This window comes from Pteropus medius, unplaced genomic scaffold (assembly GCF_902729225.1).
Source record: "Pteropus medius unplaced genomic scaffold, Ma_sr-lr_union100, whole genome shotgun sequence".
In the NCBI taxonomy this organism is placed as follows: domain Eukaryota; kingdom Metazoa; phylum Chordata; class Mammalia; order Chiroptera; family Pteropodidae; genus Pteropus; species Pteropus medius.
In genome coordinates, this window is record NW_024354362.1 from 212,029 (window position 1) to 239,288 (window position 27,260).

The 27,260-nt window shown below is 53.2% G+C and overlaps 1 protein-coding gene and 1 pseudogene across 1 annotated transcript; one reads left to right on the plus strand and one right to left on the minus strand.

Annotated features, from left to right (window-relative positions):
• ZNF541 (zinc finger protein 541) lies at nt 1-25,093 on the plus strand. The gene is made up of 15 exons (XM_039852185.1): nt 1-307; nt 3,496-3,739; nt 5,450-7,295; nt 8,993-9,051; nt 9,316-9,475; nt 9,660-9,833; nt 10,779-11,103; nt 14,941-15,004; nt 15,613-15,755; nt 16,130-16,233; nt 17,412-17,487; nt 18,036-18,124; nt 23,868-24,008; nt 24,157-24,338; nt 24,420-25,093. Exons 1-15 carry the CDS (start codon nt 1-3, stop codon nt 24,583-24,585), a joined length of 4,080 nt encoding a protein of 1,359 aa, XP_039708119.1. The 3' UTR covers nt 24,586-25,093.
• LOC120594181 (uncharacterized) lies at nt 4,274-4,387 on the minus strand (annotated as a pseudogene).
• Nucleotides 25,094-27,260: the final 2,167 nt, after the last annotated feature.

The following is a 27,260-nucleotide window of genomic DNA, read 5'->3' on the forward strand; positions in this document are numbered from 1 at the left end:
ATGGACCAGTACGGCCTTGGGGACGAGGGTGCCCTTCCGTCAGAGATGCATCTCCCTTCGTTTTCCGAGAGCCAGGGACTCAACTGCAGTGACACCCTCAACCGGGATCTGGGTCCCAGCACGCGAGACCTGCTCTATGCCGGCCTGAGTGGCTTGGACCTGGACTCCAGTCTCCCAACGCCCGAGGTGCCCAGTGAGGTGCTGGAGGACAACTTGGACACCCTGTCCTTGTACTCGGGGAAGGACGGCGACTCCGCGAAGCTGCTGGAGGAATATGCCGACCCGGAGTCTCAGACATCCTTGCAAGGTGAGGCGGTCCCCCGGGGCCCGAGGGCCGGGCGGCAGCTAGGGGTCGCTTCTGTGTGGATCGGTTAGGAAAACGTCTCTTCTACAGGTAAATAGGGGACAGTTACTTTTTTCCTCCTTGGGAATCGTTCTCAAGTTCCTAGTCAAGGAGACGGAACCCTGATGTCGGGGAGTAATGTCAACAAACTGGGGTGTTGGGGATTCGTCCTGTCCTCCCGCGTGGCGCGAGCAGACCTTCGGGTTCCTGGGGGACTGTCCCATCCCTCACCGCATCGCCGAGGCTCTTCACATTTCCAGAATGTGTCCTCATCCGTAAAGTCGGGCGATGATAATCCCCCCCGTCCCCCCAACCCCCAGCCCAGAGTAAGAGCGGTAAGAGGCTAAAGAAGAGATGAACGTGAAAGCACTTTGTAGACGGCCAAGCACTGGAGCGGGAGAACAGTTGTTTCCACCCGTACTGTTAGAACCAGTTTCAGCTGGTCCATCGATTCAGTTCCGAATCTTTCTCTTCAGCAGGGGAGGAGCGAAGCGGGGACTGTGGGAATCGCTAGAGACCCTGGTTAGACCCCCTTTCGCCTTCAGGCTTCCCCCACAAGATACACGTCCAGTTTCTGTTTTCGACCCTCTTGCTAGGTCCCTGGGCAGGTCACCTGGCGGGGTCGGCCGGGCTGAAGGTCTTTGGTACTTGTGGCCGCAGCTCGTGTGCAGAGGGCTGCTCTGAAGCCGCCCTGCAAAACAGATATGATGCTGGTTGGAGTAAGTAACTCAAGGGCTGTCCTTGGCCACCACGAAACCTGAGGCCCCCTCCACACGGGGTGTGGCAGACAGGGCGTTCACCTGGTCGCCGTGCGGGAACAGTGGCTAAACATGAAATCCTAGATTCCTCAGGCATCTGCAGTGTTGTAGGCACTGGGCCAGGCCTGTGGGTATAGTGATTCTGGGTCTCATCCAGGCCACGGAAATTACCTGGAAAATGCTGGTTGTGCAGATAGGGGTACGTTTTACTGGGCAGAAAAATTGTAGCTTTCACCAGATTTTCATAGGAGTCTGTACACCCCACCGCCCAAATGTTACAAATCATCAATTCGACTTTTCCTAATTTGTTTTAAACTTGAATTTTTTAAATCTTATTTTTAAAAAAAGGAATCCACTAAACATTAACCTTTAACCCTTTACACTCCTCTAACTTAAATTCGGGTCCATGGAAATGCATATGCTTATGTTATTTTTTTTAATCAGAAAAGTAATATATATGTTTATTAAACGAAACTATGAAAAGTTATAACAAGAAAAATCCCTAGCCCGGCTCCCACACAATGATTTTTAAAAACATGGGTGAAGTCACTCAGAAAACGTGGCTTAGCAGAGTCGTATTAAGTGTATAATTCTACTCGAAGTTTTTAAAACTTAGTGATTTCACTTGCTTACGTGAAGGTAGAGTCTCTAGTGGTGAGTGTAACAGTTACTCGGTTGCGTGGTTTGACCATATTCCTGCTCGTTAGATTGTTATAGTGTTTCTGCGAACAACTTTTTCCGCATGGGGTTTTCTTTGGGGTTAATTCTTTGAACACATTCCTCCAAGTAGGTTTGCCTGTCAGAGAACATGCAGCTTTAGAGTCCTACAAGACTGCCTTCCGGGAGGATCAAGTGGCTTTCAGGCCAGGGACTCTGCCTCTGTTTCAGTGTTCCTGCCAATTTTTCAAATAACATTTTATTTTCTAGTTTAACAGTTGCTTTAATGAACATTTTAAAAATAACTTAGTGAGGCTAGGAGTTTCCGTGAAGGAGCCCTGTTTGTTCTCATTTAAACTGTTGGAATCATTGACCGCTGTCACAGTAATTTCTCATGTGGAGAAGATGCAGATCGGGCGAGTGACAGATGGCCCACGGCCAAAGGCAGAGCTGGAACAAGAGTCTGATTCCTTTCTGCTGCGTCTCTCACGCTGCATCTCAGCCACAGAGACTTGGCATCTGGGGTCCTTTCGTGCAGTTCCTCTCCCCCGCCACCCCATTCCCTGGCCTGTTGGGTTTGTGGATTCCACCTCTGCAGCATCCTGGACCAATGGCGATTTCTAAACTTGCCATCTCATAATGCAGCCTGATCCATTGTGAGAACCAATCTAAGGGGTAGAAAAGTCTCCTGTGAGTCATCCGTTCAACAGTTACTGAGCACCTTGCCTACGAGTGCCAGGGTGGGGAGTCCAGGAGTTGGGAGCATGGCGGCGAGCCCGCAGAGTCCTCTTTTGTCACCGAATCCAGCTCTGTCCCTCAGAGCAAGACAGAACCAGTCTGCCCCCTCCCCTGTGCGCCGGCCCTGCAGATGTTTGAAGGCGTCCCCCCCCAACTCCACACACACACCTGAACCTTCCCAGTCCCTTCGCCTCTTCCTCCGATGACGGAGTTCACAATATAGCTTTCATCATTTGACCCGCGGGAAATGGGAAACGTGGAAAATACACGCACACAAGAAGACGAAGATAAAAACAACCCGTAACCCTACCAGCCCATTCTGTCTGTTTTCCGAATGAAGTTATTTTTCGTTCTCTAAGACTAGCACAGTTCTGTTTTGCAACAGGCTGCTTTTTTCTCAGTGTGGTGTGAGCATCTTTTCATGTCAGCAAATACTTTTCAAGTTTTATCACAAACGCTCATATCATAGACCATCTAAACCGTAACGTGGTAAGTCACCTGTGCGCCCTCCTGTGTGACGTCGGGAGGTTTCTGACCATTCAGCAGGGACAGCGGGGCTGCGTCCACTCCCTCCCCGCCGACTCTGGGCGAATCTGCGTTCCTGTCCTTACTTTTAAAGCCCAGCGGTAGAACTGGCTGGGAGAAAGGCTTTCCGCTTTTCTAAGGTTTTAAAGTACATATATATTCTGGATTGCCATTCCAAGAGTGCCGTTGACGTCAGAGTCACAAAGCCCCACCTGTCCCGGCCCCTCTGCCCCCCGGGAGAGCTTCAGACGGCTGCCGTGGGAACGCGGCACCAAGGCTGGGCTCCTCCTGCCAGCGCGGCCTGGCCGGGGGGCCCTTCTCTCCCCCGCCCGCCCCGGCCCTGCATCTCTGCTGGCGAAGCTGCCGACGCTGCAGAGAGCGCTCGCCTGCTCTCCGCAAGTCTGCGGTGGTTCTGAGTTGCAGGTGCTTTCACTTCCCCAGGTGTCCATAACCTGCGCTTTCTCCTCTGTTTAGACCTGGGGCTGGGCGCGCTTAAGGTGCCCAAAGAGGCTGACGACGGAGGCAGGGCCGCCTCTGGGAGCGCGAGGAAGGGGAAGCGGCAGCACGCCTCCCCGCAGAACCCGCTCCTGGACTGCAGCCTCTGCGGGAAGGTGTTCAGCAGCGCCAGCTCGCTCAGCAAGCACTACCTGACGCACAGCCAGGAGCGGAAGCACGTCTGCAAAGTCTGCAGCAAGGCCTTCAAGCGGCAGGACCACCTGTACGTAGGAGTCCGCCCTGGGAGTCTGTGGGGGGCTGGGGGGGAGAGGGCGCCTTCCTGTTCCCCCCCCCAAGCAACCCGCCCCACGCTGACGGGTTCCCCGCCCGCACGCGCCCCAGATGGCTGTCCCCTGCGCTTAGCCCAGGACTCCGCTCTCTCACACCGCCAGGGCCCCGGCCAGGGCCAAGGCCGCCCTGCATGGGTCACTTTTCCGAGCCCCCAGATTCACACCAGTGAGGAAACGGCCCCTGCGATCTGCAGCCCAGACCCCTGTGGTTTAAAGACACCTACTGGCTCCCTCCCGAGGCTTTTCCCCCGGGGGTCTGGGCCGACCGGTGGAGGAGTATTCAGAGTCCCCGGTGTGTGCTGTGCCCGAGGAGCACGAATCTGTGTCCCACGAGGAATATGTATGGGGATAACAAGGGGCACGGGAGTTTGGAAATTTCAGTTTCTCTGGCAATGGAACATTAACTCCTGTTTTCCTTTTTTAACTCCTTTTTTATTTATTTTTTATTTTTATTTATTTATTTTTAACGCCTACAGCACCTGGTCTTCCTTGGTGGTCTCCCATCCAAGTACAGGCCCGACCCTGCTTAGCTTCCAAGATCAGACGGGATCGGGCACGTTCAGGGTGGCGTGGCCGTAGACTAACTCCTTTTTTAAAACAATTTTTTTTTAACTCTTGATTTAAAAATGAACTTCCATTATAAGAGGAGGATTCATTTTGTTCTTAATGTCCTGGAAATGATAAGCTTTTCTAGCTGGTAAGAAAGGACCCACAGACTTTTCTCAAACCAAGAGACTCACAAGTGGGAGCTGACAGGCTCTCGCGTTTTATGTGCTCCTAACTGCTGTTGACGCCTTGACTGATCCATCCCTGACTTCATCCCCTCACCACCGCAACCCAGAGAATGAAGGAGTTCGCCCATGTCACAAGTTGGTAACAGTTCAGACTAGAAACGGAGTCTCTCGACTAGAAACGAGGTCACCCGATTCCTTCTCTGCTGCTTCCCTCAGGCGAGGCCGAGGGTTGGCCTCTGGGGAAGGACTCTGTTACTTATCGGCCAAACCCACCCGCCCTATTGGACACTGTCCAGCGTAGGACCGCTGGGCCCTCGAGTGTGGTTGCTCGTGTAGTTGTATTTCTAATATATCGATGTGGATATAAGTATGATATAGGCCAGACATGTTTGTATCCATTTATCTTGGCAGAAATTATAGGCACATCGGCTGTTTTCCAGAAAGTTTTTGCTGATTGGACAGCTGTAAATGCTTTCCTTTATTTTTGCGGCAGGCGTTCCTGGTAGCTGTCCCCTTAGCAGAGTCCTGTGGTGAGGCACAGATGCCTTTGTTAAAAGGAGGGTCGCCCGCCATCAGTGTCTGCTTCTCAGGGATGCTGCAGGAGGCTGTTCTGTAAGCCAGTAGGTCTGAGAGACACGAAAGTTATACAGATGCCTTGGGGACCAGCTCCGGAGGACTGGGGCTGCTTGGGAAACCGCTTTGGGGACCCCCAGCTTGGCTTCCACTGATTTTTTTCTTCTGAGATAAGAGGTTGCTTAAAGGCGAGGGAGGGGGCACCCCTTCCAGATTGCTTCTTCCGTAGTGGGAGCCGAGCGCAGTCTCTGGATTGTGGGGCACGCTGGGGGCCCCTCAGCGAGAGGCCGAGCCGAGCGCCGCTGACGCCCCCCCTCCCCCCCTGTGTGGCTCCAGGACCGGGCACATGCTCACGCACCAGAAGACCAAGCCCTTCGTGTGCATCGAGCAGGGCTGCAGCAAGAGCTACTGTGACTACCGCTCCCTGCGCCGGCACTACGAGGTGCAGCACGGCCTGTGCATCCTGAGGGAGGCCCCGGCGGAGGACGACGCCTGCGGGGAGCCCCCCCATGCCCACGAGGCGCCCAGCGGCCCGCGGGCCCTGGTGCCCCCAGAAGCCAGGTCCCCCAGCTCCCTCCTGCCCAACCGAGACCTCCTGCGCTGCATCGTGAGCAGCATTGTCCACCAGAAGATCCCATCCCCTGGCCCAGCCCCAGCGGGGCCTTCTGACGGCGAGGGGAGGAGCACGGCCTGTCCCTGCCCGCCCTCCTCGGGGTCCTCCTCCTGCACCCCCGCGAGCACCCCCGGGGCCCCGGGAGCTCTGGGAGTTGAGGTCTCTGAGGACCCACGTCCCCCACAGAAGGAGCCCGTCACTGATGCGTTCGTGACTGTCCACTCTAGGGCAGCAGAGAACAGTGCCCCCGAGCCAGCGGAGTCGGAGCCACCGCTGCTGCAGCTCCCGTCCACCCTGGAGGGCTGGCCGGAGGGCGGCTCCCTGCCCGCCTGTTTGCCTCTGTTCCGGGGCCAGACAGTCCCCGCCAGTTCCCAGCCACCCAGCCACAACTTCCAGTGGCTCCGGAACCTGCCAGGCTGCCCCAAGAGCAAAGGGAACAACGTGTTCGTGGTCCACAAGCCGCCTGCGGCACCGTGCCGGGAGGGCCCGGAGTCTGGCCCCGGGCCCAGCAGCGCCTCCCCCACGGGGGAGCCGTCGCCTGGCTCAGGCCCCAGCCTGGAGGATGCCCTGCCCTTCCCTCCGCCACTCCTGAAGGTGCCCGGGGAGGCCTTGGGCGACCCCAGACATGCCGGTGGGGAGGATGACCCCTGGGCTTCCAAGAAGAGCAGGTTTGACTGCGAGGCCTTCCCATGGCAGAACCCCAGGGAGCCCGGCCTCCAGGATGGCCAGAAGCCGGGTGGGCTCCCCTCAGATGCCACGCCACTCCTCCGGCAGCTGTTCCTGAAGCCACAGGAGCCTCTGATGAGCCCCGAGCAAATGCAGGTGTTCCAGATGTTCGCCAAGCCCCAGCGGGCCTTCTCCCACGCCCAGGTGGCAGCCGCGGCCTCCCAGCTCCCCGCGCCCGAGGGCAAGCAGGCTGCCCTGAAGCCACTGCAGGGGCCCTGGCCTCCGCAGCCCTCACCGCTGGCTTCCAGCGTAGACTCGCTGCACGCTGGCCCTGGAACCCTGGAGCCAGAGGGATCCCCAGCCCGCAGGAGGAAAGCCGTGCCCACGTTCCCCAGAGAGGCCTCTCCTGGCAGCTCTAGACGAGACTCGAAAGGAGGACTGAAGGTGGCCCCCGCCCCACCGTCCCTCCCAGGGTCGTCCCTGGACCCTCCTAGGAATCCAGACATCACCTCTCTGGCCAAGCAGCTGAGATCTGCGAAAGGGACCTTGGACCTGGGGGACATCTTCCCCCCTGGGGGCCCACGGCAGACCCAGTTAGGTGGGGACGAGCCATCCGGAGTCCAGGCCCCCGGGAAGCAGGCCCAGGCCGAGAATGGCACGGCTTCGGGGGCTGCGAAAGGGGAGAAGGGCCCCGCCTGCTCCCGGGGCGGAGGCTACAGGCTCTTCTCCAGCCACCCCAGGGCCCAGCGCTTCTCCGGCTTCCGGAAGGAGAAGGTGAAAATGGACATGTGCTGCACCGCCTCTCCCAGCCAGGTAGCCATGGCCTCCTTCTCGTCGGCCGGGCCTCCAGTGGACCCCCCGCGGGACTCGAAGTCCAAGCTGACGATATTCAACAGGATCCAGGTACCAGAGTCCCCTCTCTCGGGATGTGACCGTACTGCGGACGGGCGCCTTCCTCGTTGCTTGTCTCTGCGTTTCTTGGTCGTCCAGGCATGTCACTGAGTCTCCGTGGCTCCTCAGATGTAGTTTCACAGAGGGGCAAGTGGAGGTTCAGAGAAACTGGTTTCTGCCATCACCCTGCCCCCCGCCCCGCCCCGATAAAGAACGAGGACTTTTACGGACTTGTCGCGGATGCTTCTGATGCTTCGTGTGGTGCTGTTTCTTCACTAATCTGTTTCCGCTTGTTTTCTTTTCGCCTTTCACCTCCTGTTGGATTCGCCCCCTAAATTCTTCAGAGGCCGTAAAGGCAGAGCTCCCTCTCCCGTACGCGTGCCTGTGTGGACTCTGTGTCTTCTCTGGCTGTGAGTCAGGGGTCCCCGAGTCCGGCCTCCCCGGGCCCTGCTGCGAGCCTGGTGCATCAGCTTGGCTCCTTCCCACACTGTACCCACGAGGTCCTGGGCACAGAGAGGCTGCCCCTTCCCTCCGTGACATGCTAAGGCCTGGCACCCTTCTGGCCACACTACACCTGCCACAGCTTTCCCCTTAATGCTTTGATGTTCACGTATTATCCAGTTTACCATTTCAAAGCCTACCTTCCGGTGGTTTTCCATGTAGTCACAGGGTCGTGCATCCATCCCCACTCTTTGCCAGAACATTTTCACCCCCAAAAGAAACCCCACATCCTTAGTTGTCACCCCCAATCTCCCCATCCCTCCTGGCCCCCTGCAACCATGAATCTACCTTCTACCTCTATGGATTTGTCTGTTCTGGACATATCACATAATCGGAATCACGCACTCCATGGCCTTTTGTGATTGGCTTCTTATACTTACCATAATATTTTCAAAGTTCATGCGTTTTGTAGCACGGATCAGAATTTCGTTCTTTTTCGTGGGTGAGTAATATTTCTTTGGGTACATCATGTTTGTTCATCTGGGCGGTTTCTACTTCCTGGCCACTGTAAGTACTGCTGCTGTCAGGAGCATTTCCATGTGGGTTTTTGTGTGGACATGCATTTTCATTTCTCTTGGGAAATACCCAGGAGAGGACGGCCGGTCACACGGTGACTCTGTTGCGCCATTTGGGGAACCGCCAGGCTGCTCTCCAGGGCTGCAGCGTTTCTCAGCCCCTCCTGCGGCGCCCCCCACCCGGCCCTTTCTGACCCCTGCCGTCCAGTTCGTGTCCCAGTAGGGGTGTGGTGTGGCGGTCTCTCCTTACGGTTGACCCGCATTGCTCTGAAAGCTGGTGGCGTTGAGCGTCTTTTCATGTTCTTATTGGCCACACGTGTGTCCTCTTCGGTTCAGTGTCTATTCAGATCCTCTGCCCGTTTCCAGACTGGGTCGTTTGATTTTTTACGGTTGAGCTGTGAGAGTTCTCAGTGTGTGATGAGTGGAAGTCTCCTATCGGAGACAGTGACGTGCAACGTTGGGTCTCATCCCGCGGGCGTCTTTTCACTTTCTTGATGGTATTCTTTGAAGCGCAGAGGTTTCAAGTTCTGATGAAGTCCACTTTGTCTTCTGCGTTGGTGTCCTCCAAGAAACCATTGTTTAACCTGAGGTCACAAAGAATTACACCTGTGTTTTCTTCTAAGCGTCTTATAGCTTTAGCTCTTGCAATACCTCATTTCTGACATGTCGGCTCAGGTGTATTTTTACCTTCAGGGTGGAAATATCTACAGGCTCCCCCATCCGATGAAGGAGGAGAACATGGCGGGTGGATGGTAAGTTCCAGAGCCCATCCCGTCCCGTCCCCCACTGTGAGGAGCACAGCCCCTCAGGGGTCCCCTACTGGCCCTGGGGGCGTGAGCTCTGGGTGCTTCCGTCCAGAAGAGGCCTGCACCAGGCCCTGGAGAACTGGGGCGTCGTCTCCGTTTCTTAGAGTCCATCTAGAGTTGTCGGGATCAGACTTTGAAAAGAAAAAGGCAAACGGAAAAAGTCAGCGATGGGGACAGAGTCCCTCCTGCCACGTCTCCCTCTCCCCGCAGTAACCAGCAGAACGGGGGCCCCGGCGACTGGGCAGAGCCAAGGAGCACTTTCATCTGCAAGAACTGCAGCCAGATGTTCTACACCGAGAAGGGGCTGAGCAGCCACATGTGCTTTCACAGCGACCAGTGGCCGTCCCCACGAACGAAGCAGGAGCCGCAGGTGGGGCCCACGCAGTCGGCTCTGTGCTTTCAGGGTTTCCGACGGGCTTTGGGGCGCCATTTGCCTCAGGATCGAGATGTCCCCCCTCTGGGGGGAGCTTGTGGGGGCTTTGGGGGGGTCAGAATGACCAGCTAGAGCCCCCATTCCACTCCTGCCCACCGTTTCTCCTGCTCTCTGCATTTAGGTGTTTGGCACAGAGTTTTGCAAGCCACTGAGACAGGTGCCGAGGCCAGACGGGGATGGGCAGAGCCCCCCAGGAGCTAAGAAATCCTCAGACAGCGCGGCCGCGGCCCCTTTGGAAGTCTCCGTGTCAGTGCCTGTGGCTCCGGCACACCGGCCCCTGGGGAGCACAGCCAAGGTGGGTGCTGGCCAGTCCACGTCCTTCCCCGTTTTCCCCATCTGCCAGTGGAAGCTGTGGGAAAAGCCACAAAGATCTTGACCCCAGGGGAGAGTGGTTTGCACATTCAGTTTATTCATTCATTCATTCATTCATTCATTCCACATCCACTGAGTTTCCTCTGTGCCCCGTCCTGTGTTTGCAATGGTGACCACGACAGCCCCTGCCCGGCCTCCTGGGGTCCCGAGACCAGTGGAGTAGACAGACCCATCCCCAGACAGTGAGGACTCAGAGTGGGCAAGGCTGGGCTGGGGAGCAGAGGGAGCTGTGGAGCCCAGAGGGCTCAGCCCGAGGGCATCAGGGAGGACTTCCTGGAGGAGGGGGTGTTGGGGCTGAGGCCTAGAGGCCGAGGAGGAGTGAGACTGGCAGAGGGAGGGGAGAGTGTGTGAGCAGGTGAGAGAGCGTCGTCCATCTTTTCGCCCGTCCCGGAGGGGTCCGCCCAGGGACGCTCGTGCTGGGCTCTGGGGCGGAGCGTGGGCCCCGTCGCTGGTCTCACAGGAGCGGTTGTCGCTTGGAGGGACCAGGTTCTCACTTTGTCACACCGTTACCCTGCGCCTCGGGCCCCACTCTTCGGTTGGGCTCCCGCCCTTTGAGTGCCGGCCATTTTAACAACCGAAGCTGCCTCTCACGTTTCCCAGACCCTCTGGGTCGAGGCCTGTCCGTGGAGTGCGAGTGCGTGCGGAGGCGCCAGCCTTGAGTGTCACCAGGCTGAGGGGCAGGGGTCTGGCTCAGGACGGGTGGCCCTGCCCAGCCTCCTTTGCTGGCGCTGTGGGCGCACAGGTCATACCTCCTCCCGTCGCCACAGTCAGTTTCCTTTCCCCGCTCTCATGCCTCCTTGAAGACCCAGCCATGCGGCGGGGGGACCTCAGGTGGCCTCTTATGGCTCTGAGCTCTCTTCTTCTCCAGGGACAAGAGAAAGACACGGAAGAGAGAGACAGCAAGGAGAGCAGCCAACACAGGAAGCGGAAGAAGCGTCCCCAGCCCAAGGCACTGTTCGCGCCCCCGGCCCCCTCCGCCTTCGGGGACCCGGGCCCGGGAGGAGGCCACCAGAGCTGCCTGAGGTCTCCGGTGTTCCTGGTGGACCGCCTGCTGAAGGGGTTATTCCAGTGCCCCCCCTACACGCCACCCCCGATGCTCAGCCCCATCCGGGAGGGGTCCGGGCTGTATTTCAGCACGCTCTGCTGCACGGTGGCTCAGGCGGGCCCCGACAGACTCGCCAGCACCATGCTTGGTGAGTGAGGCCGCTGGCCGCCTCTGATCTGCACGGCGGGCCTCCTGGGGACCAGAATCCCCACCCCTCCAGCATTCATTCCAGAGTCTCCTGCCTGGGGCTGACTGGTCTGTGGGGCCCGTTGCTGTTCGTTGGTCCCCCGAGACCCCCGGGGACCAGCAGCCTTCTAGGTGCTCAGAGCTTCAGGCCAGGAGGAGACACAGAGACCATCGAGCCCCACCAGCCCCCCATGCCCTGCCCTGCGCCCTCTCCAGCAGCCTCATCGGGGGGTAATTCACGTGCCAAGAGAATCACCGCCTGTAGTGCCCGGTGGCTTGTAGCAGACTCGCGGGGCGTGCTTCCATCACGGCCAGCTCTAGAGCATTTTCGTCACCCCGGAAGCCCCCATCCCGCCCTCACAGCCCCATCTCCCAAGCCCCAGGAAACTACCGGTCACTTTCTCACTTGCTCTGTGGATGTTTTGCCCGTTCTGGATGTTTTGTACAATTGGGATCATAATACGCAACACTTGGTGTCTAGTTGATTCACTTGGCGTGACGTTTTTCAGGTCTGTCCGCGTCGTAGCACGGGTCAGTGCCTCTCTCCCCTTCAAGGCTGATGACACCCCGTCGTCTGCGTAGACTGCATTTCACTTATCCATTCGTCAGTTGATAGGCATTCCAGTTGATAGGTCAGTTCGTCAGTTAATAGCCATTCCAGTTGATAGGTCGTTTCCAGTTTTTGGCTATTACAAGTAACACTGCTACAAACATTCACGTACAAGCGTGTGTGTGGCCGTGTGTTTTCATGTCTCCCGAGCAGACACCAGGAGCAGGACTGCGGGTCACCTGGTAGCTCTGTGTTTGACACCGAAGACACCGCCTGGCTGCTCAATGACCGACACGCTTCCGCTCCAGCCGGCTTCCCCACACCCTCCTCCCGCCCCCCCCACACCCTCGCCAATCCCGGTCGCCGTCTTTTCTGTTTTCACCGAACTTCCGGGCACCAAGTGGAACCTCCTGGTGGCTTTGACTTGCATTTCCCTGCTGGCCGAGGATGCGGGGCATCTTTGCATGTACTTACTGCCCACTTGTATGTCTTCTTAGAACTGTCTTTTCAGATTCTTTGCCCACTCAAAATGTTGAGTTGTAACCTTTTAAGTATGAGTTGTAAGAGTTCCTTGTATATTCTGGATGCCAGCCCCTTACCAAACATACGATTTTCCTGCGAATATTCTATCTCATTTTGTGGGTTCTCTTTTTATTCTATTTATGGTAATGTTTGCAGCACAAAAGTTTATTTTAATTTTGATGAAGTACAGTTTATTTTTCCTCTTGTCACTTGTGCTTTTGGCGTCGTGTCTAATGTTTCACCTGACCGAGGGTCACAAAGATTTACTCCCATGTGTTCCTCTGAGAGTTTTCCCATTTTAACTCTTACGTTTGTGACATAGGGGTCCAAACCCACTCTTTTGCATGTGGCGTTCGCTTCTCCCAGCCCTGGTAGTTGAAAAGACCTTTCCCCACCGAATCGCGTTGCACCCTGACCGTAAGTGATCTGAGGTTTCTTCCTCCTTTTTTCACAGACATTTACATCCCTCGGCAGTGCGTTCGCCACGCGTCATTAATTCCAGCCTGTTGTATTCTTGTTTCCACTCCTCTCAGAGTATTTTCTAATTTCCCTTTGCTTCTCTCTTGCTACATTGATTATCAAGGCGTGTGCTGTTTAATTCCTGCATGTTTGTGAATTTTCCAAATTGCCTTCTTTTATTGATTTCTAATTCCGTAGTGATCAGAGAACGCACTCTGTGTGAATTCAGCCCTTCTGAATTTATCGAGGCACGTGCCCTGGGCCAGAGCACGCTCCATGCGCACCTGACGTGAGCGTGACTTCTACCGACGCGGGGCGGGGTGCTCCAGGTGTCTGTGCATCTAGTTCTGGTGCCCGTCTCCGCTCTCCTTGCTGCTCCTCTGTCTAGCTGTCCTGTCCATCATTGAAAGTATTGAAATCTCCAAGCTTTATTTTTCAATCATATATCTCATCCTTCGATTGCATCAGTATTTGCTTCCTGTGTTTTTAGGCTCTGTTTTTAGGCCCGTACGTATTTATAATTGTCATCTTTCCGATGGCTTGAATTTTTATCATTGTGATATGATTGTGATATCGCTTATCATCACGGTGATAATTTTGTCATCTCTAGTGATATTTTTTGTCTTCGAGTCTAATTTGTCTGACGTTAGGATAGCCATTCCGTCTCTTTCATGGTGGTTGTTTGCTGCAGATCTATTTTTCTGTTCTCGTACTTTCGCTCTATTGTGTCTTTGAAAATACAGCATGTCTCCTGTAGACAGCATTAGCTGGAGCATACGTTTTAAATCCATCTGACACACTCTGCTTTTCAACTGGTTCGTTTAATCCATCCTCATTTAATGTTATCTTGGCATGGTTGGATTTACACCTGCCATTTCATGCTTATCCTACTTGGAGTTTATTATAAGGTTTCTAAGATGTAGATGTTGTTTTAAATCCAATTTGGGAAGTTTTCAGCCAGTAATACTTTAAATATTGTTTCTCTTCTCCTTCTGGTACTCCCATTACATGTGTGTGGTCGCACTTAATGCTGTCCCACATTTCTCCAAGGCTTTCTTCATTTCCCTTCATTCTTTCTCTATGTTTTTCAGATTCCATAATCTCCATTGATCTGTCTTCAAGTTTGCTGATTATTTCTATCATCTCAAATCATCTCAAAGCTACTGTTGAGCCTCATTTTGGGGGTTGTACTTTTTAACCCTAGAATTTCCATTTGATTCTTTTTTTATAATTTCTGTTTCTTAATGATATTCTCTCTTTGATGAGAAATTTTCATTATACTTTCCTTTAATTCTTTAAGCATGGGATCTGGCTGCACCTACCTGGAGTAGATCACTCTGAGTAGAGCTTCTGTTACACAGATCCAGGGACCAGGTAAGTGAGTGCTGGTCATGGCTCAGGTGTCAGAGACTCTCACTGTTCTGACCAAGATTTAGTCAGTTTTCTTGAATTACTGTTTCTTAAAATGCTGTATGCCTGTAGGACAACTTCCAGAGATTTTAACATACTGTTTTCATCAGTTAATTTGTTGTTTCGCTGAGTTCCTTACTCTACCTTTTCAGAAGTTCTATCCCTCTTCCTTGCAATCTTTAAAAAAAAATTAAAAATTTTTAAAGATTTCTAATTCATGAAGTCAGCTCTCTTAACAAATGTTCTCATGCCCAATACAGTATTGACGACTAGGGGCACAGTGTTGTGCTCAGGTCTCTAGAGCAAACCTGAAACTTTGTGCCGGTTGATCGGTAACTCCCGCTTCCCACTCCCTCAGCCCCTGGTGGCCGCCACTCGACTCTGATTATGTGGATTTCACTATTTAGATACTTCATGGAAGTGGACACATGCATTGTTCCTTTTTCTGTGACCGGCTCATTTCACTTAGCGTGGTGTCCTCAAGGTTCATGTGTGCCATCACATATTGCAGAGTTCCCTTTCTCAAGGCTAAATAGTATTCCGTGGTATGCACACACCACACTTCCTTTCTCCATTCACCCGTCAATGCACATTTAGGTCGTTTCCGCATTTGGGCTACTGTGAATAGGGCCACATCGGACATGGGCATGCAGGCATCTCTTGAGGTCCCGATTTCAGCTCTTTTGGATAAATACCCAAAAGTGAGATTGCAGGATCACATGGTAGTTCTGTTTTTAGTTTTCTGAGGAACCTCTGTACCATGCGGTCTTCAGGAGCCTGCTTTCAGCTGCTCTGTGAAGGTGCCCCGTGGGTCGCTTCTAGTCATTCTCCTCAAGGCTTTTGTTGTGTGTTTTCTAGATCAAGTGGACGGCTCTTTTGGCATCTGTGTGGTGAAGGATGACACCAAGATCAGCATTGAACCGTGAGTTGGGACAGACTCAGAACCTGCGCGCTCTTCCAAAGTGGGGGTGCTTTCATCCTCCTTGCGTTCCAGTGTGTCTTCCCAAGGGCTTCTCCATCACGGGGGGGTCAGGTCTTGTGACATAGCCTCAAAAGAGAGAGATGATGGTGGGTTTCCCCGGATATATGTGGCAGGTTCCCCAGTAATCCCTCTGTCCAGACGCACCCTAGGTGGGCCCGTGGGGACAGAATGCCCAGGACCCGGGGTTCTAGGTGGAGCTGGTGACGGCACAGTGCGAGACTCTTGACTGTCCACAGAATGTGACTAAGTGGACGCAACTGTAGATGTGGAAGTATGCCAGGTGTCAGCATGCACCTGCCCTGTCCCACACCCCAAGAGAGACACCTGAGGCCAGACATCTGGCAGTAAAGGAAACTGGAAGAGGGAAGGAAGGGTCCCTCGCGAGGCTGCTGGACCGCCCGCACGGCCGTCTGGAGTGGCGAACACTCGCCGCGTCGGGGCGATGGCGGAGGGTTTGCCCAGGGCCGGGCACACCGCCCGTCCCGTCCGTGTCCGGTCTTAGTCGCATGTGGATGTCTCGCGCGTCTGTGTGTGTGACCTCATTTCAGACACATCAACATAGGAAGCCGGTTTCAGGCTGAGATCCCAGAGCTGCAGCAGAGAGCGCTGGCTGGAACCGATGAGCATGTAGCTTCTCTGGCCTGGAAGCCGTGGGGAGATGTGATGAGCAACCCAGAAACGCAGGATCGAGGTGGCTGAGACATTGGGGTCGGATTCCCAAGCCCCTCCCCACCATCTCCCAGGAGCTTTGCCTCCCACTTCTCGCCTTGACCTGGAAGCAGTGTCCCTGGGGATGAGGGTGACTAGCCCTCAGTCCAGCATTGCTCCTCCCAGGCTGTGGTCTCCTGTCCACCTCTCTCACACAGCATCTGGCCAGGCCACCCAAAGCAGGTGCCAGGAGCAGAGCTTCTGCCCTTCCTCCCTGTCCCTCCCACCCCTCAGCCTGCTTCGGAGGGAGATGGCGACACGAGGAGCCCCCGCCCCATGCTGTCGGGGACGCTCCTCCCTAGCCCTTGCTGACTCCCGTGTCTCCTCTCCCTCTGCTGGGCCGCTGGCTGGACACAGTGACTGAGCTATGCAACGTGGCCTGCTCCAGTGCGATGCCGGGCGGGGGCACCAACCTGGAGCTGGCGCTGCACTGCCTGCACGAGGCCCAGGGCGACGTCCAGGTGAGGGGGGCGGGCACGGAGGAGCCCTCTGAAGCTCCCGCTCTCCTGGGGCCGGAGCTCCAGGCGCATGCCCAGCGCCTTCTTCACGGAGGGTGGGGAGTGCAGCCATGAAAACCGAAGGAAGGCCACCCAGCCTCCCGCCAAGGCTCGGAGTGATATGGTCCATGAGAACGCAGGGGCCGTGCGCGGACAGGGGCTCAGTTAATCAGTTATTGCCCTGGGGCAGCGACAGGGCACCAGGCTTCCTCCGAGATATCTGGGGGGGTGTGGGGGAGCCTGGTGGTCCCACCTCAGGTGCTTTGTCGGTCTGCTTTATTTATTGAGCTTTATCGTTTCGGTCGAGACCCATGAATGAAAACTTCTGATGCAACAGTAACACCTCTGCTTCCTCCAAGGGCGCTGCGTGCAGTCCTGCGATTTAGAGATGAAGGCCCAGCTGTGGGGAGCGGGAGAAAAGTCAAGTCCCCAAGCTAGGGGCCCAGGGAGTGCCACCATCGTGCCTTTTCCCAAGCTCGGAGGCAGGGGTGGCACGTAGTAGGTGCTCTGCAGAGTAATCACACATCTAGTGGGTCCCACCGAGCGCCTGGTGGTTTGCGGCACAGGGGCCGGGGCCGGCTTGGGGGGCCCCGTGCCTGGTGTCAGGCTCCGATGCCACCTTCTTACTTTGTGAACAGAGGGCCCCTCATTTTTATTTGCACTGGGTCCCGCGAGTTACACACTTGGTCCTGGCTGAGGCTATGCTGGGGAGCAACACAAAACCCCTCTCTTCACGGGGCTTACATTTTAGGAGGGTCGAAACAGGAAATATGTTTTTTTAAAATTGTGAGCTAATGACGAGTGCCACGGGGAAAAGGAACCGGGGCAGCGGGCAGGGCGGTGCTGCTCAGAATGCCGACCCCCACGGAAATGAGGGACGCGCGCCAGAACAAACCCACGCACTGCGCCCCGCACCAAGAAAAGCTCGCTGTGGAACATGGTATCGCTGCCCCCGACAGTGCACATAGTGATGCAGGCGATGTGTCCCCGACGGTTCCCAGGGGCGGCCAGTCCCTGAAACCACCACGCTCTGAGCAGCCCTGGGACAGCAAGGCACTAAGTCGTCCACGAATGTGAGTGCGTGAGACAGCGAAGCCCCCCCTCGATACCCCCCAGTGAGCAGCCTGCCTCTCTTGTTCCAGGTCGCCCTGGAGACCCTCTTACTCAGAGGACCCCAGAAGCCACAGACTCACCCCCTCGCTGACTATCGCTACACAGGTGACTGCAGCAAGGTGCCGGCGTGGTTTTGGCTGGCCGAGAGCCCCGTGAACCGGTCAGCTTTGGTGGCCGGCTCTGCTTGTCTTGGAGTTCCCTCGGGGGCTTCATCTGCCCTTCCAGAAGGGCCCGTTCTCTCTGGGGTGACTCCGTGGGCGCCGTTGGCTTCTTGTTGAACCCTGCCTTCCCCTTTTCTGGTGGTTCCCTCCTGGGTTCCTCCCGGACAGAAGCGGGTGCCCCCGGCCAGGGGGAGCCAGAGGCGGGCCTGGGGGTCAGGGGGCCTGGGTGTCCCCTTGCCCTCAGCAAGCCTCTTAACCACTGGGAGCCTTAGTTGCTGCATGTGTGCGGCAGGGATGGTCATGGCCCCCACCTGCTAAGGTTTTAGTGAGGACTGTACGAGATAAAGCAGGTAAGGGGCTCAGCAGAAAGCTTGGCGCATAATCAGGACTCGGTAACGGGAGTTGAAAAAGGAGGGCGCTCTGTATGTCAGCGACAGCCGTGGTCCCAGAAGGACAAACGTCCTGCCCCCTCCTGGCCGTTCCCTCCCGTAGGTTCCGACATCTGGACCCCCATGGAGAAGAGGCTCTTTAAGAAGGCGTTCTGTGCCCACAAGAAGGACTTCTACTTGATACACAAGACGGTGAGGCGGACGTGGGTGGACTGGCGTAGACGAGGCCTCGCCTCACGGCCGAGCTGAGCTGAAGCCAAGGGGGCTGCTGGCGGCCACACTCCACTTGTGTCGCGAATACCTTACACTTTTAAAAAGCCGTTGTCATTAACAATCCCAGACAGTACAGCAGTGCATCGTACACTCAGACGAAGCCCCCGCACCGATGCCCACGGTCCTGCCTCCGCGTGGCCGTGCTCGTGAGGCGTTCCTTTGCCCATGCAGACCCAACGTACATGTATGCATGTACGTCACAAAGGATGCGATCATGCCACCCTTAACACCCCGCTGACATTTTGTTCTCTGACTTCATGGACACAAAGTGCACGTGATCGAAGCGTCAGATTTGATGTTTTGATATACTTACGCACCTGGAATACTATCACCGTGGTCAAGATGACAGACACACCCATCACCCCAGAGTTTCCTCCTGCCTGCCGCCCTGTCCCTAATCAACTCCTTATCTACTTCCTGTCACTAAAAATTAGGTTGCGGTTTCCAGAGTTTTATATAAATGGAAGAATCATACAGCGCGTGCTGTGCGTTGGCTCCTTACACTCGGTGTAACTGAGAGGCATCACGTGGTCGTGTCCCGGCGGTTTATCCTTTCTGTTGCTGAGGAGTAGTCCGTCGTGTGGCTAAACCACAGTTGGTTTAATCATTCGCCTGTCGACGGACATCTGGGTGGTTTCTGGTTACTGGCGATTATAAAGAAAGCTGCTGTGAACATCCACGTGCAAGTCTGCGTGTGGACATGTACTATTCTGGGGGGGTAAATGTGTAGGAGGGGAATGAGTGGATTACATGGTAGGCAGATGTTTTAACTTTTTAAGAAACTGCCATACTGTTCTCCAAAGTGGTTGTACATTTCACATCCTAGTGGCTCCACACCCTGACCAGCACCTGATACGGTCAGCCTTCCTAATTTTAGCCATTCCGACGAATACAGTTGTGTCTCACTGCATTTCCCCAGTGGCTAACGATGCGGAGCATCTTTTCATGTGCTCGTTTGCTGTCTGAGTGCCTTCTTCGGTGAGGTATCTGTTCACATCTGTTGCCTGTATTTTTATTGGGGTGTTTGTGTTTTTACTGAGTTGTAGGAGTTCTTTGTTCTGGATACACTCCCTTATCCAGATATACACTTTGCAAATATTTTCTCCCAATCTGTGGTGTTTCTGTCTCTTACGTATCTTTTGGAAAAAAGTTTTAAATTTCGATTAACTTTAATTAATATTTTTTTTTGAACCGTGCTTTTGGTGTTATGTCTAAGAAACCTTTGCCTAACCCAGAGTCACAAAGATTATCCCTTATGTTTTATTCTAGAAGTTTTATAATTTTAGGTTTTCCATTTACATTTATGACCCATTTGGTCAATGTGTAATTTCCTTTTTATATATACTGTCGGATTCTATTTGTTAAAATTTTGTTTAGAACTTTTCACCTACGTTTCCGAAGGATACTGGCTCTCTTTTATAATATCTTCGTCTGGCTTCGGTATTGGGGTAATGCTGACTGACCTTATGGAATGAATCGGGAAGTATTTCCTCCTCTTTCGTTTTTTTAGAAGAATTTGTTTAGAACTGGTTTTATTTCTTCCTTAAATATTGTTAGCAGAGCCACTTAGGCCTAGAGTTTTCTTTGTGGGAAGATTTTTAACTACAAATTCAATTAATTGATACAGTGCTATTAAGGTTATCAGTGTTGTCTTGGGTGAACTTTAGTACTTTTTGTTTTTAAAGGAATTTGTACATTTCTTCTAAGTTGTCTGATATATTAGGATAAAGTTCATTATGGTCGCATATTCTTTTTGTATCGATGGACGTAATGGTATCATCTGTATCATTCCTGATATTGGTAATTTGTCTTTTAATTTTGATCATTCTGGCTAAAGGTTTTTTTTTTTTTCTCAAAGAATCAACTTTGGTTTTGTTGTTTTCTATTTAATTGATTTCTGCTCAGTTATTTATCTGTTCCCTTTCTTCTGCTTGCTTTGAGCTTAATTTGCCCTTCTTTTTCTGTTTCTAAAGGTGGAAGCTGAGGTCACTGATTTGAGACCACCCTTCTTCCCTAATATAGGAGTTTAGTACTACACATTTCCCTCATAGTACTACTTTGATAAATTTCGATGTGCTGTGTTTTCATTTTTATTCAATTCAAAATACTTTTTCATTTCCCTTTAGATTTAATTTTTGATCTGTGAGTTATGAAGAAGTGTGTGATTTAGTCTCCAAACAGTTGAGGATTTTCCAGAGTTCTTCTGGAATTAATTTTTAATTTAATGTCACTGTGGTCAGAGAAATACTTTGTAAGACTTGAATCCTTTTAAATTTATTGAACCCTTTTTTATGGCCCAGAATATGGTCTACATCTTGGTAAGCATTCTATGCACACTTAAAGAAAGCGTACTCTGCTGTTGGGGGCAGTGTTCCATAAATGTCAGCTGAAGGTGGTTGATACTGTGGTTCAAGTTTGCCATGCATTTGCTATCTACCTGTTCTGGCAATTATTCGGATTGCAATATTAAAACATTTTTGCTTCACGTATTTTGAAACTCTGATTTATATGCATACACATTTAAGATTCCTATATCCTCTTGATTAATTGACTCTCATAATGAAATGGTTGTCTTCACCCCTGGTATTATTCTTTCCCTGAAATTTACTTTTTCTGATGTTAATATAGCCAGCCATCCGAGCCCCATTATGATTGATGTTAGCGTGGTATATCTTTTTTATTCTCTTACTTTTAACCTGTTTGTGTCTTTATGTTTAAAGGGCATTCTTGTAGAGAAAGTGTGTTGGGTATGGCTTTTTATTCCATATGAAATATTCAGCCTTTTAATTGGAGTATTTATCTCATTTACATTTAACGTGATTATTGAGATGGCTTAAGTCCATCATCTTGCTATTTGTTCTCTAATTGTCCAATTTGTCCTTTATTTCCCCTTTCCACTTTTTCCGCCTTCTTTGGCATTAATGTAGTAAATATTAGGATTCCGTTTTATCTCCAGTGTGGGCTTATTGGCTGTAACTCTTTATTTTCTGCTTTGGTGGTTGCTTTCGGGCTTACAGCATGCGTCATTCACTTAGCACAGTCTCCCTTCGAGTGATTCCATAGCACTTGACATGCAGAATGGAAACTATGCGGTCGCGCACTTACAGCTCTCCTGACCTTTATGCTGTTGCTGTTAGTGCACTTTGTTTTACACGCTGTAGGCCCCACGGCACATGGCTACTGTTCTCGCTTAAACGGTCTGCTGTTTTTCAGAGAGATTTCAGTGGTAAGTCTCGTTTACTCGTGTAGTTACCAGTATCATTGCTCTGCGTCCCTTGGTGCAGATCCACATTTCCAACTGACCCCATTTCCCAGAAGGAGATCAACGTAAATCACTTCACATGCCTAGTCGTGGAGGTTTGCTAGTCATTAATTCTTTCAGCTTTTGTATATCTAGAAGAGTATTTTGCCTTCATTTCTAAAAGATCTTTGCTAAAGATAGAATTCTGACTTTTTTTTCCTCTCAGTATTCTAAAGATGTCGCTCTACCTTCTTCTTGCTTTTATTTCTGACAGTAAACCTACTGATTGTCTTGCCCCTGTTCTCTGTATGTAATATTAGTCTTTTGTCTTTGGCTGGCTGTTTCTAGGAATTTCTCATCACCTCCAGTCTTGAGTAATTTTAGCGTGACTTGCTTTGGCGTAGTTTTCTTCATTTTTTTTTTCTCATGCTTAGGGTTTGCGGGGTTGCTTAGACCTGTAAGTTTTTAGTTCTCATTCAATTTGGGGAAACTTTGTCCATTATTTCTTCGAATCCTTCTCGTGTCCCTCCGTTCTTTGAGGACTCCACTTGTACTTGTGTTAGGCTTCCCGCGGTTGGCTCACAGCTCACAGCTCACTGAAACTCTTTCCATTTTTACTGATCCTTTTTTCTCTCTGTGTTCGTTTTGGGTGGTTTCCAGTGCTGTATCTTCAGGTTCACTAATCTTACCTTCTGCAGTGTCTAATCTGTTGTTAATCCCATGCAGTGTAGTTTTCACCTCAGATATTATAGTTTTCCTCCCTAGAAGTTCTATTTGGGTCTCTTATATCCTCCATGTCTCTACTTAACTTTTTAACCTATATCATAGTTAGAATAATTTTTACTATCCTTTTCTGCCGAATCTAATTTTGTGTCCATTCTGGGTTGATTTCAACAGGTTGAATTTTCTTCCCCATTATATGTCAGGTTTTCCTGACTCTCTGCATGCCTAGTAATTTTTCATTGGATTCCAGGCATTGTGAGCTTTAGCTTGTTGGCTGCTGGATTTTTTTCCCATTCTTATAAATATTCTTGAGTTTTGTTCTGGGACACAGTTACTTGAAAACTGCTTATTCCTTTTGAGTATTGCTTCTAGATTTTTTTTTTAGATGGTACCTGAATAGCTTTTTGTCTAAAGCTAATTATTCCTCATTACTGAGGCAAGACCCTTCTCATTACTGTACCAGTGCCCAGCGAATTACGTTTTCCACACTGGGAACAGGCACTGTTCCTGGCCCCGTGTGAGCTGCAGGCATCTTTTCCTCTAATCCTTTTGGGTGGTTCTTTACCCAGCTTTGGGTCATCTCGTATGTGCGTGCTGGTCAGCACTTTGCTAAACACTCGAGAGGAACTCTCTCCAGACCTCTGGAGTTAGACTCCGTGCTGCCCTCTCCTCTGTCGTACTTCATCCTGTGGACTTTTGCCATTTTGGTCTCCTCAGACACTCCACCTCAACTCAGGAAGTCACGGGGCTCTGCCTGGATCCTCCTGCCTGGGGTTGTGGCCTGGACACTCTCTCAGGGTAGTAAGTGGAGACTGTGGTCATTCATTTTCTGTCTCGCAGAAAAGACTTTTTTTTTTTGGCTGATAACTTAGTGTCTTACCAAATATCATTTCATGTATTTCGACTGTTTCTTGTCATTGTTTTGGATGGGAGGGTAAATCTGGTTCCTGTTGCCCCGTCTTGTTTGGAAAAAGAAGTCCTGCTTTTTTTTTTTTTTAACCTAGAGATGTTTCTAAGGAAAGGATGTACGGTTTTGACTCCTCGTTTGTGAATGCACACAAAGCTGGAAAAAAAAAATCCCCATGGAGAAAGTATTTCACGTGCGTTCCAGACAGCAAATGGCCGATTTAATTTGTCCGAGAAGTTTTCTTTCTAGAGTAATTAAGCTGTTCCATTCTGTTTGGTTTTTACAGAAGTTATTGTTAACAGGATCACTTCTTAGTGGAGGGAGGAGCAAATGGCAGCGTCGGAATGCGCAAGCATCAGACCGTGCCGCAGACCCACCCCTCCAAACCCACCCCTCCTCCCACGGGCGCTGCCTCGGTGCTGTCGGGCCCTGCCGGCTGCCGCAGGAGCTGCGTGGCCTCCAGCGCGTGAGGGCCTTCTGCTCTAATTAGCCCCGGTCGGTACACCTGCGGCCCTCGGGCAGGAGGTCGCTGTGAGCATCCTGCAGTGCGCCTCCGTGCGCGCCTTCCACGGGGAAGGGGTCCTGGGGTGGCGCTGCTGCGCGGAGCTCAGGAGGTTTGGCCGCTGTGGCTGCGCTGAGCCCCCTCGTCACCCGGGAGGATTGTGCGATCCTCCGCCCCTCGCGGCGAAGGGGCAGCTCACGCCAAGGGGGAGGGCTTGTAAAAGGCAGAGGCTGGCCCCGTGGGCAGGGACTCAGGGCTGCCGTAGCCAGCTACTGTTTTCTGTCACTAGATCCAGACGAAGACTGTAGCGCAGTGTGTGGAGTATTATTACATCTGGAAGAAAATGATCAAGTTCGACTGCGGCCGAGCCCCGGGGCTGGAAAAGAGGCTCAAGAGAGAGGTGGAGGACGCGGACAGGACAGACGGCAAGGTGGAGGGGTGCAGGGGGGTGTCTGGAGTTTCGCCCATCCAAGTCGGGGTTTGGGTGGGGAGGGTTCCCTGCAGAGGACAGTGTCCCCAGGATTCCTGTGGCTCCCTGGCAAGGGTGAGGGGTCAGCACCCTGACGTGGTTTCTCCAGGTCACTTGCAGCCCTCGGGAGAGACCCAGCCACCATCCGACACCCGAGTTGAAGATAAGGACCAAGGGCTTCAGGAGGGAGTCCGTCCGCACCGCCAGCCCCAGCACCGGCCCCAGGCGGACCCCCGAGCCGCCTGGGAGCGCAGAGGGCCGGGGCGTCTTTCCCTGCAGAGAGTGTGAAAGGTACCGGCCCCTGCCCGGGCGCGCTCGGGTGTCCGCCCCCCCACCCCGCTCTGATCCCTGTGTCCTCCGGTGACTCCCCAGGGTGTTCGACAAGATCAAGAGTCGAAATGCCCACATGAAGCGGCACCGGCTTCAGGACCACGTGGGACCCGTGGTCCGGGTGAGGTGGCCCGTGAAGCCCTTCCAGCTGAAGGAGGAGGAGGAGGAGGAGGAGATCGGGGCTGACATCGGCCCCCTGCAGTGGTGATTCCTGAGCAGGGGCTAGATGGGGCGAGGCAGCAAGTCAGGATGGGGACCTCCAGCCATGTTGTGTCTCCCTTTGGCCTCTCCAAGATGTTTGGGGCGCCCCTCTGCCTCCCCCCAACCCTCACTGTTCCCCACGGGCCAGCCCAGCTTGCAGACACAGCAGGCCTGTGACCATCGCAGGCAGGAGGAGCAGGTCATCAGGCAGCTGCGAGGTCCCTGTCGGCTGGTGCCTCTTCCCATTCCACCCCTAGAACAGGGAGGCTGGGGGCGGGGGCGAGTCAGATCTGGGTAGCTCTCAAATCTTGGCCTCAGTTTTGGGGTTTGGTTCCATTGTTAGGTAAGGCCAAGACGTAGAGCATCAGTGGGAAAATGCGTTCAGATGGCCAACGTGTGGGCCCGCCGGGGGTCTCTCTGCATTCGGATTCGGTCCTTCGTCTCGCAATGACTTGTACCTCGTTAGGTGTTTTTTGTACGTGTCGCTTGTAAATCGTATTAAATTGGGTTCTTGAGCAGCTGTCTTCTGGCTTCCCTGGCCGTTCGATCCAACAGGGGCTTCTCGGGCCCTGCCACTTGCCAGAGCCACAGAGAAGCAAGCGGAGCCCCCACCCCGGAGGAGCCGGGGGCCTTGTACATTCATTCAGCAAATACGCGCGGTAGTACGTGCTGGACAGTGCCCAGTCCGCGCTATGAGGGCGCAGTGACGAAACAGACAAAACAGACAACCCCCCTCTCCTCATGCAGCTTACATTTTGGGAGTGGAAAGGAAGCAGTAACACGTATGCAGGCAGGTGATTCTATATTCTGATCCCGGGTGTGCTTTTGGCCAGAAGTAACAGGAGAGGCAGCATGGGCTTAAGCAGCTGGGCCGCACAGTGGTTCCGGCAGCTCACCTGTGGAATCGGGCACCGCCAGGAGCAGCCAGCCTCGGCGTGCTGGCCACAGCAGCAGGAGGAATCACCTCCTGCCACACAGGGAAGAGAGCATGTCCCTCCCTCCCTGTGTCCCTTTTTAAGAATACAGAAAGTTGTCGCAGCCCCCAGCGGAACGGCAGTCCCATGTCACCAGCCAGAGCTGCAGCGTGTGCTCAGTTCTCAACTGATCCTGGGAATCAGTGGGACGGAAAGCGGCCACGGTCACCCTGGACACTCAATATTTGTCTCCAGGACTGGGGAAAACCAGTGTGTGCCTTCCAGGACAGAAGAGGAAGCAGAAATGGCTACTTGTGGGCAGACCACCACAAAGTGACACGAAGGAAATAAAGCAGGGAACCAAGTTCTAGGGAGCAACCAGGGCGCGGCAGTCAGGGTTAGGTGGACGGCCAGGGGAGGCTGCACTGGGGAGGCCGCTGAGGCTGAAATCTGGATTCCAGGCCATGGCATAGCAAAGAGCAAACTGTCTCGGGGACACTAGTGGCGAGTGTTTAAAACCCCCGGGCTGCTGCATGGAGGTTGTAGGAGGCAGGACTGGAAGCCTGGAGAGCGGGTATGAGGTCCAGAGGTAAGATGATGGTGGCCCGTGCTTGGGCAGCAGTGAAGAGGGATAGAAATGCAGGGATTTGGGACGCATCTTAGAAGCAGACTCAGACTTGATGGGTCACACGTGACTGGAGAGATGGTAAGGACAGGGTGGGTCAGGCCAGCACAGGGGCAGCTGAATAGATGCCATTAACTTAATGGGGAAGAGGGACACTTCAGAGGACTGACTGCATCAAGCGGGACTTCGTCTGTAATAGTGTGTGGTGTGTTCTGAGGCGGAGGTCCCCAACCTTTGTGGCACCAGGGGCTGGTGCTCCCATGAGAATCTAATGCCTGATGATCTGAGGCGGAGCTGAGGCGGTGATGCTGGCGCTGGGGAGCGGCTGCAGATACAGATGGCACTATGCTCACTCCCCTCCCGCTGCGCGGCCCGGTTCCTAACAGGCCAGGGACCATACCGATCTGTGGCCTGGGGTTTGGGGACCCCTGTTCTGAGAAACTGGCAGGGAGAGCAAGGGAAAGGGTGGTGCTGGGGTTTCACAGAGGAGCCACACTTCAGCTAAGTAAATCTTCGACACGGGAAGGGAGGAAGTGGTGTTTCACACAGTCGAGGTGTCATGGTTCAGGGAAAGGGCTCAGGCATCAGGGGAACCAGACTCACATCCTTGTGCCTCCTCTCTGTGACCCTGGGCAAGTCACCTTCCCTGTTCGAGCCTCGGTTTTCTCACTCTGTAAAATGGGATGGGAAATGCCTACCCCCATGTATCTGTTAAATGAGAAAATGTAAAGTAAATATTCGGCAGGGGTACCATATGAGGTGAGCACGTACTATTTAATGAGCACTCAGGCTATACTGATACTGTTTGGCTCCCACCCTAACAAGTTAAGCCCAGTGACTCTGGAAATGAACGATCTGGCTTAAAAGTGTCGTGTGGTATATTAGCTATCTCTTGCCACATGACAGACGCCTCTAAAATTGAATAGCTTAAAACAAACGGGTCTTATACTAGTGTTGCTTAGACAGACACGGAACTGAAACTGCTCGTGGCAATTCATGCTTACCCCCACCTGATCTCTGGTCGGAATACAGCGGCGGCCACAGTGGGAGGTCCAAACCCCTCAGCCAAACCCCGCCCCCACCGCCCCCCTCAACGAGTGGTCTCCGGATTATCCTAATCATCGGGGTGGGGCATCTGTAAAA

Excerpts from the sequence above, each read along its gene's own strand:
- ZNF541 (XM_039852185.1), top strand. The coding sequence starts at position 1 with ATGGACCAGTACGGCCTTGGGGACGAGGGTGCCCTTCCGTCAGAGATG. Across the intron at positions 3,740-5,449 it reads TTCAAGCGGCAGGACCACCT|GACCGGGCACATGCTCACGC; the intron begins GTACGTAGGAGT and ends GTGTGGCTCCAG. Across the intron at positions 9,834-10,778 it reads CCCTGGGGAGCACAGCCAAG|GGACAAGAGAAAGACACGGA; the intron begins GTGGGTGCTGGC and ends CTTCTTCTCCAG.